The 23461-nt window shown below is 41.1% G+C and overlaps 1 protein-coding gene across 1 annotated transcript in view; it reads left to right on the plus strand.

Annotated features, from left to right (window-relative positions):
• Positions 1-23461, plus strand: part of PTPRN2 (protein tyrosine phosphatase receptor type N2) — a 1065701-nt gene that overhangs the window by 405244 nt on the left and 636996 nt on the right. The window contains exons 7-9 of the mRNA XM_061585692.1: positions 4500-4745; positions 6179-6219; positions 8445-8836. Of these exons, the coding sequence (XP_061441676.1) occupies positions 4500-4745; positions 6179-6219; positions 8445-8836 (679 nt within the window). The remainder of the gene's footprint in view (positions 1-4499; positions 4746-6178; positions 6220-8444; positions 8837-23461) is intronic.

The following is a 23461-nucleotide window of genomic DNA, read 5'->3' on the forward strand; positions in this document are numbered from 1 at the left end:
GAGAAAAGGAAGATGGGCCTAAGCCAGGAACTTGGCATGACAAAAGGGACACTGAATCTCTGAAAGGAACTCAGTTCTCTTTAGTTCAGATATAACAAGGAACTATTGTTTGCAAGTAGAAGTGGATGTTTCTGATCTTCTTATACCCGCAAAAGAGGAGGGGAGGGGAGAGCAAGTGAGTCCAAACTCATGCTGACTTATTCACGTAGCAGGAAGCCATGGTTTCCTGTTACAACTGAAATGGGTAAAAGTGCTCTCAGTATATTACTAGTATTTTGGCACCGTTGACTATAATTTTTCAGATTCCTACACTTACTCTTGTTTACTTACTGTATTTTTCATCTTCAATATATTTTAACATTTTCTTCTTCAAAACACCTGCTAATAACACATTTAGAAATCTGTTGTTTGATTTTCTTTGTAAATGTATTTCCAAGAAATCTATTTGCTTTTTCTTTTCTTGCCTCAGATGTCACTTTCCATTTATGTTCTTTGGTGTCATTGATAAACTCATTTCCTCTATACTGTCCACAACTGACATATATCACAGCAAAATGCAGCTAAAACTGTCATTTGAACAGACTCTTTCAGCCAGAAGATCCAATATTTTCCAGAAAACATTTATTTAAATTTCATATTCTAGCATTAACAAACAAATGAGATCAGGGTACTTGTGTAAAAAAGCAACACTGGCATTTTATTTTCTTATATTGATTAAAATTATATCATAGTAATAAATATTATCATGATAAATATAAATATATCAGATATATCAAATTATCTTTAAACAAGGAAAAATACATCCTTTACATAAAAATGTTTCTGCATAATCCAGTATCAAATTCCATCTTGGCACAACCCTTCATGTACATGAGAGGTAAGCCCAACCAAGTAGTTGGCTTTCAGGCATCAGGTAGCAGGTAGCTATGCTAATGCTGAATGATAGTCTAGCAGGTACCATAGTGAGCAGCACCTGGGTTAGCTCTATAGGAACATAGGAAGCTGCTTTATATTGAGTCAGAGCATTGGTCCATCAAACTCAATGTTGCCTGCACTGACTGGCAGCATCTCTCCAGGGTTTCAGGCAGAAGTCTCTCCCAGCCCTACCAGAAGGTGTTTGGGGTTGAAACTGGGACCTTCTGCATGCAGAGCAGATGCTCTGTCATTGAGCTATGACTCTTCTATGTGAGAGTTCTGTTGGTAGCAGCAATATGGCTCCAAATATAATCTGGGCAAACCTGTTGTGGCTGGAAATTGTAGCACTTAAACTGAAATTATAGAGATTTAAAAGGGTGACTGCAAGAATGCCTGATTTCTAAATGGCTTTGAGGCAAAGAATTCTGGGGGAAGACATCTTGTCTGAGATGGGGCCTGTGAGAGGCATGACTTTGCAGTTCTCACAGCTGAAGCTAGTTAATTAGGCTGCAAGCAAGAACACCTGCTTTTCAGTAAAGACTGGTATTCAAGGCCGCAGGGCTGAGAAGGTTGGGGAGCATGTGACTGTTAGGCATGAAAACTCCAGAAATGTTTCATCACCTGAAAGCCCCCGGATAGGCTAATTAATTCCTGATTGTTACTGGGCATTTCCCCATAAGAATAGGATTCAGACCATAGTTTTTGTTCCTCATTGTTCCCTATGGTTGCTGATGCTACCTAGGTGGGGTTCCATCTTCCATCCGCTATCCAGGCTATACATATCTGTGGAGATGTGGAACCATGAAGCTATTTTGCTGTTTATCTCTTTGTAAGTATAGTTTGTGACTGTAACTCTCTGTATTCTACCTAGCTCTCAAGGGTGTGGGTTTTAGGGAACCATTTTGCTGCTGTAATTGTGCACTTATATTTTATTTAATAAAGCTACTTCTTATTGATCAGTGTGTGTTCATTGCAGGAGGGGATTTGGCTCTGAATCCAGTAATTTGGCCAATTAACTATGGGCTACCATATATTTGGATGTTTTGCCAAAGGTTCAAAGACAAGGAGTGTAGTTTGGCTCTTGCCTGTTGGAATCCTTGGAAGGTCTGTTTCTGGCACTTTGGGTTTCCCCTTGGTCCAGAGTGGGTGACCAGATTAAGGGGTGGTTACAGTCTACCTACCTTCTTGCAAGCTACACAGCAAGTGGATTGGACTGTGAAAGACCAACCCAAATTGTGTTTGCATTTTGACAAATTCGTAGTGTAGTCTCAGAGAGGAGTTCAGATCTCCTGCTCCCCTGGTGAATTCACTATAGCTGTCCAATTTCCCTGCTTTTTAACGTTTGATAGAAATATCTGTGGGCTATAGGTACATTCTTAAACCACAAGGTTTTTTGCCTATTAGTGAATTTCCCTGCTTTTTAATCCGGGAGGTAAGAAATGGAATCCTGTGCAAGCTTGCTGAGAATGGACTGATCATTTGCATACTTATTGAGTTCAGTGGGATTTACTCCTCTGCAATCATGATTAGGATAGGTGAAACTGACCACAGGGGATGGGGAGGGCAGGAAGAGGAAGAGGAGGAGGGATGGGAGGAAAGGCAGAGGGGAGGACTGGGATAGGAGCAGGCAGGAGGGGGAGGGGAGGAGAAGGACAGGATTGATCATTTGCATGTTTATTGAGTTCAGTGTGATTTACTACCGTGCAATCATGCTTAGGATAGGTAAAACTGACCAGGGGGAGGGAGCGAAGGCTGGAGTGGGCAGGGGAGGAGGAAGAAGGAAGAGGGGGGGAGGAAGGGAGAGGAGAGGGGAAGGAGGGGGAAAGCAGGTCTGATCATTTGCATGCTTATTGAGTTCAATGGGATTTACTTGTATGCAATCAAGGTTAGAATAGGAAAAACTGACCATGGGGGAGGAGGGGGGAAAGGGGAAGGAGCATATTGGAGGGAGTCAAAGGAAGGGGGAGGGGAGGGCAGGTTTGATCATTTGCATGCTTATAGAGTTCAATGGTATTTATTTCCGTGCAATCATGCTTAAGATAGGTAAAACTGACCATGGGGAGGAGGAAGGGAAGGGGGAGGGGGAGGAGGAGGAAGGGGAAGGAGGGGATTGGAAGGGGATGGGGAGGGAGGGGGAAGAGGGAGGTGATAGGAGGAAGAAGGGAGAGTGGATTTGATCTAGGGTTGCCAGGCTCAGGGCCTGAGAATGATTCTGTATCTTTAAGAGAAGAGAAAATTTAGCCAAGTGCAGGTTTTCCTGCAACACTGTAATGGGAAAAACCACAAGGTGAAATTCTCCCTTCCCCCTGCACAAATTTTAAAGATATAGAAGACCTCTTGGAGGCTGGACCTGGCAACCCTAGTTTGATCATTTGCATGCTTTTTGAGTTCAGTGGGATTCATTTCTGTGCAATCGTATTTGAAAATGGAAATGGATTGCCTTCAAGTCAACCGAACTTATGGCGACCCTTTGAATAGGGTTTTCATGGTAAATGGTATTCAGATCCTGATGATCTCTCCCAGTGGTTTCATATAAATGTTAAAGAGCATGGGAGACAGAACGGAAACCTGCGGTACCCTGTAGGCCAACGTCCAGAGGGTCAAGCAGTAGTCTCCTAGCACCACTTTCTGGGTCCTGTCCATCAGGTAGGACTGGAGCCACCATAAAACAGTGCCTCCCAATCCTATCCCAGATAGACGACTCAGAAGGATACCATGGTCGATCGTATAGAAGGCCGCTGAGAGGTATAGCAGCACCAACAGGGATGCACTCCCCCTGTCTGATGCCCGGCATAGGTCATCAAGCAGGGTGACCAAGGCAGTCTCTGTCCCATGACCAGGCCTGAAGCCTAATTGAAAAGGGTCTAGATAGTCCGATTCATCCAGGAAAACTTGGAGCTGAGCAGCAACTACCTTCTCACTCACCTTGCCCAAAAAGGGGAGATTAGAGACTGGGTAGAAGTTGTTAAGATCTGCAGGGTCCAACGAAGGCTTCTTTAACAAAGGTCTTGTCACAGCCTCCTTCAACAATGTCGGCATATTTTTGTTTGCCACCCTGGGTTTTTTCTGAGAGTAAGGGTGGGATATAAATTTAATAAATAAATAATAAATAATAGTACAGAGTCTATTTGGTTTGGCAGTCTTGATATAGATTGTTGGTTGTGAGAAACACTTATGTGATAAAATAAATGCAACATTTTTGTCCTGGGGATACAGGCACAGTTAGATAAGCCATATTGGTCTGGGAAAAGTTTCACCACCAATTTATCCCAAATCAATTGTTTTAGAGGGCAAGGTTTGTCCAGTGAGAAAAGTGATCTAATTACTGATTTGTATAAGAAGACAATCCCATGAATTAATAATATTGAATCTATTCAATAAACACATTTGAATAAGAACAAAATTTCCAAGGCTATATTTATGAATACAGATTAGCACTGAATAATGTAGTCAAGACTTTATAGATAATTAAATAACTCCTACTGAGGACTGGAGCAGAGACTACAATACTTTGTTTCTCTTTTCCTTGCACATAACATTAGACTGTTCATAAGTAATCAAGTTTTTTCCCCTCCCTTCCTAAGAAATATTTATTCAGGATGTTCTGAGGGACCTGAAGAAACATCATGTGGATGTAGATAAATTGAACCCACTGGAGCTGGACAAGATGGCTGATATCATTGCTGATGCCATTCAAGCATTTGATGTAGAAGAAGAAAAGAAAAATGCCGCTGGGAAGGTCGAGGGTGAGAGAGCAGAGAAGAGAGTTGATGCAGAAGGAAAAGATTATTATGAGATGGGATTAATGACCGAAGGTTACCACTTACAAGGTACTATGTTCAACATGGTAGCTTTCTTTTTTTTCTTTTCTAAACGATTTAGGTCTTAAAATAGTCTTGCAGATAGTTTGAAAGAGTCTCCTCACCTCCTCACTGCCTAATCACTGTTGTTATTGTTATGTGCCTTCAAGTCAATTACAACTTATGGTGACCCTATGAATTGGTGACCTCCAAGAGCATCTGTCATAAACCACCCTGTTCAGATCTTGTAAGTTCAGGTCTGTGGCTTCCTTTATGGAATCAATCCATCTCTTGTTTGGCCTTCCTCTTTTTCTACTCCCTTCTGTTTTTCCCAGCATTATTGTCTTTTCTAGTGAATCATATGAACAACAGCAAAATGATGGGTGGGGCTTCCTAGGTCTTGGCCTAAGCAATGAATTAATGCAATTAACATATTCTGTCACTGCTACAGTAAAAAGCAGTTATGCAGCTGTATTTTCATGCATGGATTGGATCTCCTCCAAATATAAATATTAAAATAATCTCATATTTATTTTAACCCATCGTAGGGCAGACATAGTGTTAAACTGTTTTTGAGAACTCATGATTCTGAGGTCCCATAAAAACTGTGTACCATCCAGCAAGAGTTCCTGAATTCATTTTCCCCATCCCACTCTCAAACAGTTTATTTGTCCTCCTGTTAAACCTTATAGCACCTATGGTTCATTAATGAGATAGGTGCATGCAGATTTATGTGCCAGGAACATGCAAACAGGACATTGCTTTACATGTGGAGTTTTGTACAGAAGCCAAAGTATCTGAGTCTAATGCTCTGCATAAAAATGACATTCGAACAGGTCCATCATTAGATCATTCTGTAAGCCATGGAAGTACATTTTCAGTTAAATAAATCCTTGTTTATTACACCTAAATATCACTAGGTTTTCCTGTTCCTACCCTGAAATACCTGTTCCCGTTCCTACCCTAAAATTAGTATCCCATATTTAGGATTGTGTAGTCACTATAACCTAGAAATCATTATTTCTAAATGCTCTGCTTTGTTAACATAAAAGGCAAGCAGAACACATGGAATCCAATTTTTTCCTGAAGAGTGCCTGAGCTGTAAATCTGTTGCTGTTCCTCATTTATTATTGTAACATTATTTCTATGCTGGCAGAAGATATGGTATTGATTTTTTAAAGACACTGGTGAACAGAGGTATATTCATCAGCCATACTGTTGAACTAATTAATATAATGTGCTCTTACAGTACTGCTTCCATTGATCTTCCATTAGCAAGCTGTCCAAAAGGAGTCAAAGTGACAAACCTGATCTATGCTTTTACTTTCGTCTTTCAGCTACAACATCTTAATGTTTAATGTACAATAAAAAGTTTATAGTCTATAGAAAAGAAAAGCAGCAGTGTATGTATTAGATATAATGTTCTATACCACACAACAAATACCTGTCCAATGTTCCCACAGATGAAGGAGCACAGAATGAAGATGCCAGGACTAAAAAGGAGGTAAGTTACAAGTTTAAATATAAACTTTCACATTCCATCATACCAAATGCTGGTCATACAAGATTTGCTAAATAGAATAATTATTATTTTATAATAAAAATAATTGAGGTTAAGTTTTCTGTTTAAAATATAGTGAAAACAATCTAACATAGATGTAGATGCACTTAAATCCATCATTGAACTTGAGGCAGGGGTGGGGAACCTCTCCCTCATCCCAAGGACTACATTTTGTGAGGCAGGCAGATGATGCGTTCCCACCTTCTCCATTAGAATAAAGCAGCCAACAACTGGTTTTTGGGTGAAAACAGGGCACAACTTTATTTATTAGAGCAAGTAAGTGGGGTTGCCATGGCAGTAGAGCAAGGATCTGCTTCCATTCTGTCAGCCTGACTGAAGGAATGCTTAGTCAAACAAGCAGTTCGGACACACCTTTGGGAGTTGATCAGCATTAGATTCAGTTTGGGTGTAAGCTGGATGAGGCCTGGCCCCTCCCAAGCTAGGATCATGGCCAGCATATACTTCATTAGACCCCTTATGCAGATCCCCCTTATGTTTGATCCTGCCCAATACCATTTGTGCCTTAAGTTGTGACAGAAGCAATGTGTTCCTAACAATTGCACAAAGGGTGGGAAAGCTGGTGTGCAAAGAAAGAGGATGGGGCCACTTGTGCTGAGGCCTTTTAAGGGCCTGGGCCTGACTCTGCCCCATTGATGCTGTCATGGGATTGCCAGGAATACCGAAAGAGCAAAGCAGGTGGGTGGAGGAATTCTCTCCTCCCATTGCTCCTGGGGTTGTGCTCCGCCCCACAAAGTGTTTTGGCAGGTGTGGGGGCATCAGCAGCACCTTCCCTTTTTAGTCAATGGAGGGAATTTCTGTTTTATCATCAGTAGTGCTCCTCTACTCCTAAAACTCAATGAACCCCTCTCCCCAATTCACCACCTGTAATTGGCTGGCAAATTTCAGGATATAGTACTATTTTCATTCAGCTCTAAAAAAAATGTATGAGATATGTGTGTTATAGATGTCTCGCCTAAGCACCAGAGCTAAACAATAATAATATAGGTATTGTTTAAAATCAAGCTTTGGTTCTAGAAAGGCTTTATATGATCTGAATTGAACACACCTTAACTGAAGATACTTTGTGTGTTCATTTCCTTGATCTTACCAGCCTTTCCCAACTAGTGGGCCACCAGATGTTATTGGACCACAACTTCTATCAGCCTCAGCCAGCATTGCCAATGGTCAGGAAAGATGGGAATTGTGGTCCAACAACATCTGGTGGCCCACTAGTTGGGAAAGGCTGTCTTACACAAAAGATGGATAAGTAGAGATGGGCAAATCTTCCCAGAGGAATTTCTTGGGGCTTGGATTTCTCCCAGCCATCCCTTGGCATCAGATTTAAATGAAAAATAATGGTGTACAAGAGGAAAAAGGCCTGATCTGAGTTATGCAGTTTTACAGTTATGTAGGGAATGTCATGTCTTGGAACATCCAAGGACTCTGAACAGGTTGTGGTTTGTGTGGGTAGGGTCAGGCTTTCTGTGCTGCTCTTGACACCACCTTAGAGTCATCTGGCTCCAAGGAGGTGCATTGGGATGGAATTTCACAACAATTGAATTTTACATCACGTTTGTCAAATGTAAAATGGAAGAAAAATCCAGAGTCTGGAATAGACAGTTTCTCTCCCTCCCCTCAGTAAGAGTTAAGAATTAAGCAGAAGTCAAGGCTAGCAGGTTTGAAATAGTCAGAATGTGAGCTCATGAGATGCTGGAAAGACTGGAGTCATGCCATTAGCAATAGCAGGTCTGGAAATGGGTCATACAGGGATGTCTAGGACCCCCACATGTAACATCTTGCCAGAACAAGGCTGGGCAAGGCAGGAGCTAATGCTAATGCTTTACGTTTAGACGTACTTGAATGCCCTCATATGAACTTCCAAAAGATGGAGCCTTTTGAGATCAGTAAAATTTAAGAAGAAAGGCGGTTTCAGGGAAAATGCAGGTGAGATTTTCTACACAGCAATCTAAGAGCTGCCAAAAGTTGCAATATAGGCTAAGATTATTTCCAATTTTAATCCTTTATATACAGCAACAGTAAACTTTGAATATGTATGTACTCATGTACTTAGTATAACTCCAAAATTCTATGAGATATACATCCATGAATTTCACATAAGAATGCATGCTTAAAATGGTTAGAAATAACACTGCTGTTTTTAATAATAGGAGAACCATTTGAGTACAAAACTATTTGATTTCCTGAATGAGAATATGGCAACTGAAAATTGGCTTAAGGACCCTATGCCCAAAGAATCCTTTAAAACAGAAATGAAGAAGTCAGAGGATTTAGATCTCTCCTCTTCTTCCTCTGAGGAAGTGAAGGTTGGGATTGAAAATGTGAAGAGTGAAACATTCTCAAGGGAGCTGATAGCTGAAAAGAAAGCTGAGACGGACTCCAACTCTAAAGAGCTGACTGAGTTTCATCACTGGATTAAGAATACTTATATGCAGGATAAAAGTGCTTATGAAGAGACTCAGAAAAATATGGGAGAAGGTCTGCAGCTAGATGCCAAGTCTTCTAAAGAAGATGAATATGGCTACATTGTGACAGAGAAAGAGTAAGTATATCTTTGTTGAGCGCATGCGTATATGTGTATATAAAATACAGAATGGTTACAAGTGGTTATTTATGAATTTTGAAATATTTATTTTATTTTTCAAATGTATATGCCTCAGATCTGCTAGACATTCAAGCTTTTCACAATAACATTCAAGAAACAATTACAGGAATTATCACCACAATAAAGACAGTAAAATATCAAATTACAGGAAAGAATGTAAAGCCTTACAGCATCAATATCAAAGCTTAATGGAAGAATTTAAAATGGCCACATCTTTTAAACTTTTAAAAAAAGTCATCTGAATGCTTTTTTGTTGTCATTAGGTACTGTCTCCCTCAACTGCTCTGATAGGAAAGTCAGAGTATCGATATTTCCTGTGAAAATACATAAAATGAAGACCATTTATCTTCTTCCAGTGTTGTCCTTTGGTGGCCTACTCACCTGCAGAGTACATTAGTAGCAATAGTACTACTAATATTATAAATTTAGTACTACTGATATTATAAATTTATAAAATTTATATTATTAAATAATATTGTTGTGCGCCTCCCCCAATTTCCGAGCGGTGAGATTTCAGGGGTCCCTGTGCTTCTCCAGGGTTTGGTTTCCTTTGGGAAGAAGGTCAGCGGAGACTGTGGTGTCTTTATGAAATATGGTTTATTTATTTACACACATTCCAACCTGAGCTCAAGGATGGAAGGGGTTCAATGCATCAGCAGTCCAATATCCAGCTTTTCCAGCTGGGTTGCAGGAGGCACCCCAAAGGCCATGGTGCAGACAGCCAGTCTCTCTCTGCCAGTTCCCAGCAATTCTCTAGACACACACAAACTAAACACAACTTCTGCTAGTTGCCAGGAGGGGGGGGGAGGCTCTCCTGTGTAGTTTAAATGACAAAAGGGGTTTTCCTGGCCCATTCTCCGTTGATTGGCAACTGATCGGCCCATTATCTTACCTTGCCAATCTGTTTGGTTAACAAAAGACTCATTTGACCAGCAGAGAGTTCCTCATTCCAAGGCACAGGATTCCAAATCAGAGGCTGGAAAGGTGACCCACAGGAATCATCCATCCCAACCCCCATGCTCATAACAATATTAATGATTTTACAGATGTGCTCCTTGAATATTGGCTTCACAGTGCAAAATTTGTTAAATGTTGTACGTTAGGATTCTTGGCCATATTTTGCTGTGTTGGATATTGGAAGTAGCACTATTGTAAGCTGGACAAAGGCTGAAATGAAATGAATAGTTGCTTAGGAGCAAGCTTTACTGAACTCAGCAAGGATTTCTTCCTACCAATCATATCTGGGATTGGGCTGCATCTCTTGTTTTAAGCAGAGATCATGTAGGAGCAGATAATACTAATTCAAATTATGCTGGCAACTCTAACGTTCTTCTGCTTATAGATAGACAGATATAGAGCTAAGTTGTAGTATTTGGGTTTGTCTTGATTTCAAGAGAAACTGCCTGACCAAATTGATATTTGCTATACTGTGCTTTGTAAGGTAAGGCTGCTGGGTGAAAGAGATCCTGGAAGAAATAATGTTACCCAGATACTTTAAGAAAATCACTAAGCATGCCCAAAGTTTTCTCAATGTTCTTTAAAAAACTAAACTAAAGAAAGCTTCTGTTTGTGTCAACAATGCCCTATTTAACTTATGAGCAGAAAGCCTGTGGTAGCTTGGAAACTTACGATTGGTTACAATAAAATGTAATAAAAGGCAGGGTGGGAGATCTGTGGCCCTCCAGATGTTGCTGAACTACAACTCCCATCATTCTGCCCATCGATCAGCTGCCTGGGGATGATGGGAACTGAAGTCCAACAACATTTTGAGGGCCACAGATTCCCTCATCCCCACTAAAGGATGGTACTGAATGCTCTTAAACACATGCACGCACGCACGCACACACACACACACACACACACACACACACACACACACTCACTCACTCACTCACTCACTAATATTTATTTAGTTCTTTCATTTTCTGTGGGGTTGTGTACATTTTTTGTTCACATGTGTGTACTATAGGGAAGGATAACTGACCACTACTTCTCACCACATACATACATGGTGAAAGAAATATATAGATGTCCCCCCATATGTTTCAGAGTCTGCCACAGGCACACACATTGAATGTTTTAAATCAAAAGCATGAAGCAGCTTTAAATAACATGGATTTGAAGAGGGAGAAGACATGCCTTGATTAAAATAATGGAGAAAAGGAAGAATGGAGAAGAATCAAGTGGTAGATTGATGGTAGAAGAGGGATGCCTTTGTGGAGAATGGTTGTACTGTTTCTGGCATATAGAGAGAAATAGAGTGACGGAAAGAAACAAAGAGATGGTGGTAGAAACATTTGCCTGCAGCACAGGCAGTTGGAAATGAAACTATAGGGTTATTATGTTACATTATATGGTTAGGGTCAGTTTGGAGGACAACCTTAAGACTGAAGATAAACTGGAGAGTGAGAGGTTTGTTGTGTAGGGGCCAAGAGCAAGCAAATTACTCCTTTATTGTCTAGACCAAGTATCTAGCTAAAATATGGTAAGAGGTTTAATTTCTCTAAATTATGGAAGTATACGTAACATAAACACTCTTTCTGACATTTTCATAATTCAGGAATGTCAAAGTTAACACACACACACACACACAGTGCAATAGTGCACAGGTAAAAGATATCTGGAGTCCAATGCTAGAATAAGTGTTTTGATTTTTAATACTGTTTATTCCTAGAATCATCTCTTTCATTAATGAAACTGTATATTGTGGTTCCTGATTGTCAGAATTTTATTAGCAGAACTAGTTATAACAAAGAAACAAAATCCTTCCAGCAGAAACTAGTTCTCTATTAGTAAAAGGGATCTTGCATATTCATGCACTGAGGTTAATAGCTTCGAGTTCTTTTTGACTTTGTGATCTCAGATGTAACTGAAAAAAAATTAGAAAGATATCAGAAATTATTCATTTACTCTTAGATTCTTAGTTTTTTGTGGCTCTAGAGTCATGATCCAAGGAGATTGCTTCGCTGTATTGCAAATGCCACATATTTTAATTGTGCCACAGAGCTGAGATATTTTCTTTGCAGTTCTCAAAGAAAAGATTTGTAATCGTTTAAAAAGACTTGTCAACATGGCAGTCTGCTCATCAGCGGTAAGAATAAATAGGTCACTCCTGCTGTTTGTTTGGTGACCTTTCAGATCCTTAGAGTGGTGTGATCTATACTGATTCATAGTAACCATTGGCACTAATCTTAGGGATGAATTGACAGTTTCAATTGAGGCAATTGTCTGGCAAATCCTCTTGGGTGCTGCTTCAGCATTTTATTATGGATAGAAAGTGTTCAAAATGAATAAATTCCCTGTATGTTGCTCCTACCTGCAGAATTTGTCCACAGTCCATGGCATGGATTCCACACCCCTTCCCAGTGGTAAATCTGTGTAACTATGTAATAACTGTGAAATTTAAAAGTAATCATTCACAAGGCTGAGTATCTGTTAAACCTTTAAAGCATTAACAATATTACAGAATTTAGGAATTACTGGGCACTCAGAGAATTTGAGCTGTATGTATCTGTATCCAGAATGGTCCTCTATTGTGCCAGGACACATTATTCATACATTTGTACTGGGTTACTATTCATAAATTCATATATGATCAATCCTAAGTGAATTTCCTATATAAAATTATTTACAGATTCATGTAACCTTGGTATTGTTTCAAAGAACCAAATAAGTATTTTCATATACTACTACTACTACTGTTTCATAGTGCTGCTGACAATAAAATTCTGGCAGTGATTAGATATGCCTGTCCTGTCCCTCTGTGACATTAGGGGAGCATAAGGGTCTCTGACTGCCATTGTCTAAACTGCACTAATCCTAGAGGAAGGACTAGCAGAAAGACTTAGGGAAATAGGGGTAGAAAAGGCAAGGGCCTAGGAAAGAAAAAGGAAAAACTTGATAAAGAAAATGGACTGAAGGAAGTGCAAAGAGAGACTGAAAGAGGGTGGTATGGGTCAATGAGGGAAAAAGGTGAAGGCTAAGGTAAGGGATATGAGCAAAAATTCATACAGAGGAGAGGTGCATGTAGTCAGGAGGCTACAGAAGTAAAGAAGGTTGAAGGTCACATATTGATTGGAAAGAAGCAGCAAAACATTTAATTGCACATCTCTAGTTTTCCAGGAATCTATGGAACGGTTTATTAGTGCTACGTTATTTACTTGCACTTATTGTGGTATCTTTTTGTTAGCTGAATAAATTCTGTCTGTATTTATTAGTAGAAAAATAAACTCACTGTTTAAAACCACAAATCAACAGCCATTACAGAAGCAAAAAAAAAAAAGGAACAAAATCCTTACATCTATATGAAGCCCTTGGGAGCAGTCATCAGGAGATTTGGGATGAGGTGTCAGCAGTATGCTGATGATACCCAGCTCTATTTCTCCGTAACATCTGAATCAGGAGAAGCCGTGCAAGCCCTGGACCGCCTGGACTCAGTGGTGGGCTGGATGAGGGCCAATAAACTGACTCTGAATCCTAGCAAGACGGAGGCACTGTGAGTTGGTGGTTCCCGAGTTCAGATTGCCTGCTTTGGATGGGGTCGTACTTCCTCTGAAAGAGCAGGTCTGTAGTATGGGGGTGCTCCTGGATCCATCTTTGTTGCTAGAGGTCCGGGTGATCTCTGTGGCTAGGAGTGCCTTTTACCAGCTTTGGCTGGTAAGACAGCTGCGGCCATTTCTGGACCAGGATAGCCTGACCACTGTTGGCCATGCACTGGTAACCTCCAGGGTGGATTGCTGTAACGCGCTCTATGTGGGACTGCCCTTGAGGTTGGTCCGGAAGTTGCAGCTGGTGCAAAATGCGGTGGTGAGACTGCTCACTGGAGCCGTGTATTGCCAGCATGTCACCCCGCTGCTGAAAGAATTGCACTGGCTGCCCATTTGCTACCGGGCCAAATTCAAGGTTCCAGTTTTGGTGTACAAAGCCCAATACAGCTTGGGGCCAGGATACCTGAAAGACCATCTTATCCCTTATATACCCTGTCGATCACTGTGCTCTGCAGGTGAGGGCCTGCTGCAGATACCACCTTATCAGGAAGTCCATTCTGCACAATATAGGAAACGGATCTGTAATGTGGTGGCACCTACCTTGTGGAATTCCCTTCCCTTGAATATTAGGCATGTGCCATCTCTGCTATCTTTTCGGTGCCTTTTGAAGACTTTCCTCTTTCACCAAGCCTTTTCAGTTGAGACCTATCCCAGTCTGCGTCTGTGTTAGAATTGCTTGTTAATATGTGTTTTTTTAATAATGTTTTTAATCCTTTTTAAAAAGATGTTTTTAAAGCTTTAAAATGTTTTAATGTTTTGTTTTAATGTATTTTAAGGTCTGTTTTTATGATATTTTAAAGTGTTTTTAGCGTTTCTGTTTGCTGCCTTGGGCTCCTGCTGGGAGGAAGGGTGGGATATATATCAATCAATCAATCAATCAATCAATAAAATAAATATAACCATTAGAGAGGAATTATATTCTGTGGCTTTGATTAAATGTAATAGGAAGAGCTCACGTATTTTTGTATTTCTCAGGAAAGGATGGAGTTTGTGGGTTTCACTTAATCCTCAACACTTTGCAGAATCCTGGCAAAGCTTTCTGTTAATTGGAAATCATTGACTTAAAAGTTCCAAAGCCTTTCCTTAGTGAATTTCCCAAAGACAAGAATTAATTTTTGTAGCTTATATCCCACCCTTCCAAAGCAGATGGCATCAAATCATCATAAAACAACTTTACTATTAAAAAGGGTTAAAAATTAATATGATATAATTAATAACTACCATTTTCCAACCAGTTGTGTATGCTTTAACCACCTGTTGGATCCACAGGCATTTAGGGCACTGCAGGTGGTCCTGCTTCCTTTCTATTGCCATTCATGCTTTTCTTGTTTTAAAGCACTCTACTCTCTACTTCCATATCTTACTCTTGCTCCTGATTCTTTTTTCCATTGTGCCCGAGGACTCAAAATTAAGCTGAAGGAAGCAAACTGTCCCAAGGGTAGTCTTCTTTGTCACCTTGCTGGACTGGATGATCAACACGCAAGCAGCCTGTGGGCCCAATGCCTATGAGATTAATTTGTCTGGCCCCTCTGAATGTACATGTTTGTTCTATATTGCCTTGCAGATTGCAGAGCATGGTTAATCAATAACAGGAAATGTATATAAATATAGTTATTTGTTTGCAGAAATGCTTCTTAATATTATATTATTGCTCTGTTGAAGCAGCCTGTGACCAGCTGGGCATCCAACTATATGATCCACCAGATACAAGAAGCTGGCAGTTAAAACCCTCACACTGTACTTTCCAGTAGTGGTAGCTGTATAAGATAACATTTTAAGGGTCAATATACACGTGATTGCCCTGGTCATTGTTCTTCCCTTCTACCTGTGGTAAATTGCTGCTTATGTCATCTGACTTATGTTCCAACGGTAGAAGCAGCAGTTTTGCGTAAAGCTAGTGCTTGAATTATGGGGGGAAATGTAGGAGTTCAGTGAAATCCACAAATTCTACTACCCCCTCATTCCCTCCATATTTAGCTAAATTGTGTTTGCTTGTATCTTCTTAAGTGTAGTTCACAAAGGGAAAGGGGGATGGTCCCTCTAAGTCAAACACTGAGTGCAGTTTAGCCCACAGTGATTTAGGTAAGTGTACAAAAATGGCAAACAAGCCAGATTATCCCATTCACCACAATGAGGTATTTGTCGTGGCGGTGCAGGGAGTAGATACCATGATCAGGGTAATCCATCCAGCCTTTGCTGGATGTTTTATACATTCAAACTGTATAACTGTTTTCCCTTTAATATGGAAAACACTGTGAGTGTGTCATAGAACTGATTGTTCTTCAACGTTGGGTCCCCAGATATTGTTGGACTACAACTCCCATCATCCTTGGCCATTGGTTAAGATGGCTGGGGTTGATGGGAGTTGTAGTCCAGTAACATCTGGGGGCCCAAAATTGAAGAATAGTGGTATAATACATAGGAAAACTCTGACAAGAAAGCACACTATTATGACATCTTTTAATTCTTTAACAGTATTGTGGGTGGAGCCAGCATGTGTTTGAAATGAGACATCCTCCCCCACCCCCACCGTAAAGCCTCTTTTGGTGTCATATTTCCATAAAAGGTCTGGAGAGCTGATCCCTTCTTCACTCCTACAATCCTGTTACCTTTTCCATGATATGTAATCTCCATTGACCTTCATAGTCTGACCACTGAAATTGATTTTTGTAAAGTGTCATCTGCTTTATAAATTGGTCTGGGCTAGAATCTGTCTGAGTTAAAAGGTTTAAATTTCATACCTATTTGTGGTGGCGAAGGAGGGGAAGGAAGATAGGTGCATGAAATGTGGCAAGCAGAGATTTTGCTGTCTTGTCAAAACAGAAGTAAGCTTATGGATGTTCAGTAGCTAATAAAACCTTAGAGGAAACCAGGGTGGGAAAAATGGACTGGAGCCAGGTGAAGTGACATTGTAGTGTTCTTAAAATCATTACCACAGGCTTCTTTGAGATCTCAGGTACTAGAATTCTGGGAGATCCATTCCTGGCACAACATGATTACCAAATACAAATCCTGTTTACATATGGATTTGTGCATGCAATAAGTCTTTTAAAACTTATTTTTAAATGATTCAAGAGTTCAGGACAGAATATTCTATTCTCTACATGACAAATGTATACATTTGTATATGAGGAGGTATGGGCTGTAGTTCAGTGATAGAGCACATGCTCTGCATGCAAAAGGTCCAAGGTTCAATTCCTGGCACCTCCAGGTAGGACTGGGAAAAGACTCCCGACTGAAGAGCTGTTGTTGTTGTTGTTATTATTATTTATATCCCGCCCTTCCTCCCAGCAGAAGCCCAGGGCTGCAAACAAAAGCAGTAAAAACACTTTAAAATATCATAAAACAGACCTTAAAATACATTAAAACAAAACAACTTTAAAAACATTCTTTAAAAAAGCTTTGAAAACATCTTAAATAAAAAGGTTAAAAAATATTGTTTAGAAAAAAAAGGTTTTTAAAAAAACATACTAAAAGCAATTCCAACACAGACTGGGATAACTCTTAACTTAAAAGGCTTGTTGAAAGAGGAAGGTCTTCAGTAGACACCGAAAAGATAACAGAGATGGCGCCTGCCTAATATTTACAGGGAGGAATTTCAAAGGGTAGGTGCCACCACAGTAAAGGTCCGTTTCCTATGTTGTGCAGAACAGACCTCCTGTTAAGATGGTATCTGCAGGAGGCCCTTACCCAGAGAATGCAGTGATCGACTGGGTATATAAGGGGTAAGACAGTCTTTCAGGTATCCTGATCCCAAGCTGTATAGGGCTTTCTACACCAGAACTAGAACCTTGAACTTGGCCCGATAGCAAATGGGCAGCATTTGCCTATCAGTGTTGACAAAATTGAATTAGATGGATTGATAGTCTCATGTGGTATAAGGGAACTTCCTGCATTCTAAATGGGAAATATTTTGCTTTGTTTACTGGTAGGGATGGGATCCATTGGCTGGTGCCGGTTCGAAATCATTCCATCGACCTAACATTGCCAGACATTGTTGACCTTACAGAGGCATTGGCATTGGGGGATGAGGTTTCGGATCCTTGGCCTCTCACTTGTGGGGTGCCGCAGGGCTCCATCCTCTCCCCGATGCTATTTAACATCTATATAAAACCGCTGGGGGCTATCATCAGGAGATTTGGGCTGCAGTGTCACCAATATGCGGATGACACACAGCTCTATCTCTCATTTAAATCTTCACCGAGGTTGGCTGTAGAAACCATGTCCAAGTGCCTGGAGTTGGTGAGTGCCTGGATGGGAAGGAATAAGCTGAAACTGAACCCTGACAAAACCGAGGTACTGTTTGTGGGAGACAAGGGAAGGTTATGGGATTTGGACCTGGTGCTCAATGGGCTACAACTGCCCCTAAAAGACCAGGTCCACAGCCTCGGGGTCATTTTTGACTCCAAACTGTCCATGGAAGCTCAGGTTTCGGCTGTGAGCCGGGCAGCACTGTATCAATTCCATCTGATACAGAGGCTACGCCCCTACCTTCCCAATCATCTGCTCCCATCGGTGGTACATGCCCTGGTCTCCTCTTGCCTTGACTACTGTAATGCGCTCTACGTGGGGTTACCCTTGAAAATGGTTGGACGCTGCAACTGGTTCAGGATGCGGCGGCGCGCCTGATTAAAGGCAGCCGCCGGCGAGATCACATAACTCCAGTGCTCAGAGAGTTGCACTGGCTACCAGTTGCTTGCTGGGCCCAATTCAAGGTGTTGGTTTTGACCTTTAAATCCCTACATGGTTTTGGCCCAGTCTATCTGAAGGAGTGCCTCCAGCATTATCAGCTGTGCCGCCTAACAAGATTGGCCTCAAAAGACCTTCTCTCTATCCCACCAGTCAAAACAGCTAGACTGGTGAGGACTAGAGAGAGGGCTTTTTCAGTTGTGGCCCCCACCCTATGGAACTCCCTTCCAAATTATCTCCGCCATGCTCCCTCTACAATGAGTTTCCGCTGGGCCGTGAAAACCTGGCTCTTCAGGCAGGCCTTTGGGGTGGGTTAGATTTTATCATTATCGCTTTTAGATTTTAATGTTATTGTATTGGTGTGTCATTTTGTGTTATTTTGTTCATTTTGTACGTCGCCCAAAGTGGCTGGATGGCCAGCCAGATGGGTGACTAAGAAATCCAATAAATTAAATTAAAAAAACTGTGCCCTAGCAGGAATCTGCACCTTCTTGTCACTCCCATTGTGGCAGGTTGGCTTATAGGGACCCATCACCCTAAGAGCATATGGCCCTGCTGTTTTTACTCACAGAGCAGAGGAATCTGGTGGCCTCTGTGAGGAGTGGAGGTGGCCCAGCTGGTGTGAAGAGGTGGGTGGAGATGGCAGTTCCTTACTTTCTCCTGCTGCTTATCTTACATTTCAGGCGGGTAGAACAAGTTGCCACCAGTGTGGGATTTCCTTACAAGGCAAAAACTAACTTCAAAGGAAGGTTTTTTCTCAGGATTGCTGCAGGAGAGGAACTGGTTACATTTCTTCCCTATGCCTGCTCTGATCTTGATGCAATTTGTATTTAATGCCCCCCCAATATTAAATGCAAAGACACATTTAATATCATATAAATGATGCCTCCACAGTAGGATGTGGTATGCTTCTGAATTCCAGTTGCTGGAAATTGCAGGAGGGGATGGTACTCTTGCACTCAGGTCCTACTTGCGGGCTTCCTATGAGCATCTGGTTGGCCACTGTAGAACAGAATGCTGGAGAAGATGGGCCACTGGCCTGATCCAGCAGCTCTTCTTATTTTCTTTGGCTTTAATTAAGCATGGTTAGGATAGGGATGTATGTTCAGTTATGTTGAACTTACAGTCTATTCAGAAGCAAATCCTACTGTGTTTAATGGGACCTTGCTAATAAATTAATTACATTTATATTCCGTCCTTCCTGAAGTGAGCTTAGAACAAGATGCAGAAGCATCATCTCATTTTCCCCTCCTGTTAAGCAGGCTAAGCTGTGAGACTGTGACTGACAGCCTAATGTTCACCAGATGTTTGGTACTACAACTCCCATCAGTCCCTTGCTGGCTTGGGATCATGGGAGTTGCAATACAAAACATCTGGAGGGCATCAGGTTGGGAAGACTGGGGTTACATATTAAGCTTGGCTGCTGAGTGGGATTGAACTGACAACATCTACAGGTTTGTAACCACGAGAGACAAACATTCTTAAATCTTTTAGGAATAAAAGTTGGATTTCTAGGAATATTCACAACTTAATTTATTCACTTTAATTTAGGGCTCATCTACACAGTGCTTTAGTGTGTGTTTGGTGCTACTCACATCTTTAAATTTGCATGGTTTACATGACGTTGCTGGCAACCCGAAGCTATTACACAGTTTCCCCTCGTAAATCCACTGATAATATGAAAAGGAAAGGAAAAAACATATTCACTCCCTGTCTCTAGTGCTTGCAGATGCTTTGCCCCAATGCTTTTAGGAATGTGTTAATCATTCACCTCTCCACTCCCACGCCCTCCTCCACCCTTCTTTCATTTTGTTTCCAATGGGCTGACAAGCAACTTCTGGCTGCTCTCCCCTGTTCTGCTAGCCTTTTTTATGTTGCTGCAAATGGTGCCTTATTTTTCTTTTCCTCCTAACTTGTGCACAAAAGCATAATACTGCTCAAACAAAGATTTGTATTTCAGCTGTATTGTACCAATGAAAATACAAATAATTGCACTTCCGGCTTTTTTTTTTAAAATGAAACTTACTGGTAGAACAAACTGAGCATGCTCGGTTGCCAAGTAACCAAAGGGAGCGGAAATGTTAAATTAGAGGGCATAGTCATTAGGAAACTACGTGACTGATCCTTTCCCTCAGTGTGAATAGAAAATATTGTGTTTGTAACTGGCATTGAGCCCTTATTGTAGACAGTGCAACAGAGGTAAAAACAGTGTCTTTAGTACAAAGTTATGCTCCCGTGGGGATAAGCCCTTAGTCTATGAAAATTAAAATCATTCAACTATATGTTGCCCACTCCTATGAAAAACATTTTTAGCAGTTTTATTTGTATGAAGGAGGCAGTATTCTAGTTAGTTGACACATGTAATACTAGTAGAACAGTCACTCTGTTCAGGTATTATGCCTAAACAGGGAATGCTGACATAAGAATGGGGCATGTGGGTGCATGAACCACCCCACAGCTCCATCATCTCTGTGCATCCTGGTCTGGCCCACTCCACCTCTGATCTTCCCTCCAGTGGGTTCCCAATCATGGGGAGGCTTATAAGCCCATTCAGCCAAATGCACTTAGAAGCCCACCTTCAGATCTTTCCTGACCATTGCAGAAAGGTTGAAGGTAGACCAGACAGACACTGGGGATGGAGCCAGAACATGCACCCCCAGCACATTTGTATTCTCTGTTCAGGCATCATGCTTGAAGAGGACTATAGTGTTTTTGGCCCTGGGCTCCTAATGGGAGGAAGGGTGGGATATAAATCTAAGAATGAATGAATGAATGAATGAATACTGTTATAATCCAACTGCTTTGGTTTTTGTTTTGTTTTTATATTAAAAAACACACTTTCCAGTGCAATTAGATATGGTAGGATTGAAGTAATGTAGAATGAGCATAAAGCTCAATGCCAGGCCTATTTTCATGTGCTGGATTATTTTTCACTATTGCAAATATCAGTTACTTGAACTGAACCTACACAGTTGTCTAGATACTGTTCCAATACTGATACTTCAGAATCTCTGTATGGTTTGAGAAAGACAACTGAGAATTCAAATTAGGATGCTTAGGGGGATTTTTTTATGGTGCAGTAAGACTGGGAAGTCACTTGGCAATCCATGAGGTAGAAAAACAAATGAGAGTCATTGCTTGTTGGTCTGTGTGCAAAATTTCCCCTCAGAATTGTGAGTTGCTTTTGTTGGACCAGTCATAGACCTGGCATACACTAACAACCAAGCCATCTGTATAACTGGATGAGCTTTCCTCACCAACTGGATAAATTTGTTGGGCGGTTTCGACAAGTGTGTTGGGAAATGCAGGAAAAGTGCTATTCCTGTCAGTGTTTTAGACTTGTTTAATTTTTCCCCCTTTTGTCATAATTCAGTAGATATTGTTATTTAGTTTCTGAGTGCTGGGCAGTAAAACCTGCTATGCTCCCCTGCCATTCCCCATAAGACTTCACTCTTTTTTCATTTTGATATTTGGTTCTCAGGGGAATATTTCACATATCTAGGTTTCTAAATATAAATGACCCTTACACAAGAATGCACAAGTGTGAATGTACTCACAGTAAAAATCATTGTCCCTTCACTCTTCTCCAGATCATGCTACTGCTGCACTAATGTGAGCTAAGCCATGGTATAGCGTAGTGTTACACCTGAACCTGGACTTGTGATTTATGTACCCAGACAAACTATGAGTAGTAAGTAAGTCAAGGAGAAACATTGACTACAGTTTGCGGTTTGCCTGGAATAAGACTAGTCACACATTCGGATTCAGATGCAACACTGAGCCAAACCATGGCGCATACCACTAGGAAGTTCTACCTAATTTTTACTCTAAATTCCTTTTCTTGTAATTTGAATCAATTTGTTCAGGTTCTTCCCCCTAGAGCAACAGAAAACAAATTTGCTCCTTCATCTTTGTGACAGACCTTCCAATATTTGAAGACAGCTATCATAGTGTTATGGGTTTGGGGGTTGAGATAGATGATTTCTCTGAGTCCCCGTCCATCCTCTGATTTGGAACCCTACACCTGGAGGTAAGAAACCTGCTCTGCTGGTCAGATGAGACTCTATTGTTAATCTAATAGAGTGGCGAGGTGGGCTAACGGGTCTGTCAAGTGTCCGTTAACTGCTGAATGGACCAGGCAGATCCTATTGTTATTGAAACTCTTCAGGAGAGCCTCCCCCCCCCGGGGCCTAAGAGAGGCTTGCGTTTTGAGTTGAGTCTGAGGAAAGGTTGGGGACTGGAGACAGACAGAGAGGCTGGCTCCCTGCACCATGGCTTTAGGATGCCTCCTGTAAGCCTGACGGAAAAGAAAGATCTATTGGCCCGCTGATGCTTTGAACCCATCCATCTTAAGCTCAGGTTGGAATGTGTGTGAATAAATAAAACTAAATAGAATCCACTAACTTTCTTTCCAAGGAAACCAAACCCTGGGCAAGCACAGGGACCCCTGGAGAACTCTCACTGCTCAGAGATTGGGGTGGCACGCAACAATATTGCCTCTTAATTGTCTCTTCTCCACGCTAAACATTTCCAAGTCCTTCAAGCTTTCCTCATAGGACATGGTCTCCAGGCCCCTCACCATCCTTGTCACCCTCATCCAGGTATCTTCTGATATCCTGCTTACACTGTGATACCTAGAACTGGATGGTGTGTTGCAGATGAAATCTGACTAAAGCAGACTAGTGGGACCATTACTTCTTACAATCTGGACACTTACTATTATTGGTGCAGCCTAGAATTGCTTTAGCCTTTTTAACTGCTGCATTGCACTGTTGTAGTTTACTAACACTCCTATATCCTTTCCATGGGTACTGCTGTCAAACCAGATTTACCCATCCTGTATTTGGTTCACCTACCTAAATGCAGAAGTTTTTATAACTGAAATTCATTTTGTTAGCTGTTCTGTCAATATATACTGAATTCTGTTTGTGTCTTATAAGCTACTCTACCTGGTTTGGTATCCTCTGCACATTTGATGAGTATTCCATCTACTTCATCCAGGTCATTTATATAGATGTTACAGTTTATGCATATGAAAGCCAGGAGAAAACAGTTGTGCTGCTTATTTTCAGGCATAAACTCATGTGTTCAAACTGATGAACATGTGGATCTTCATGTTACCTGTTTCACATGTTACAAGAATGGCAAAGTACGGATAAATGAATGTATGTGTTCTTCTGCTTTCTGCTGTCACGTATCACATGCAGAAAAACTCCACATGCATATGGAACTCATAATCCTTTATTCCTTCTTTCTGTACCACATGAAGCAGACCAAAATATCTTTTTTGAAGACAAATTCTGTGTCTTTAAGAAATTGCAAGAAT

This window comes from Rhineura floridana, chromosome 10 (assembly GCF_030035675.1).
Source record: "Rhineura floridana isolate rRhiFlo1 chromosome 10, rRhiFlo1.hap2, whole genome shotgun sequence".
Lineage (NCBI taxonomy): Eukaryota > Metazoa > Chordata > Lepidosauria > Squamata > Rhineuridae > Rhineura > Rhineura floridana.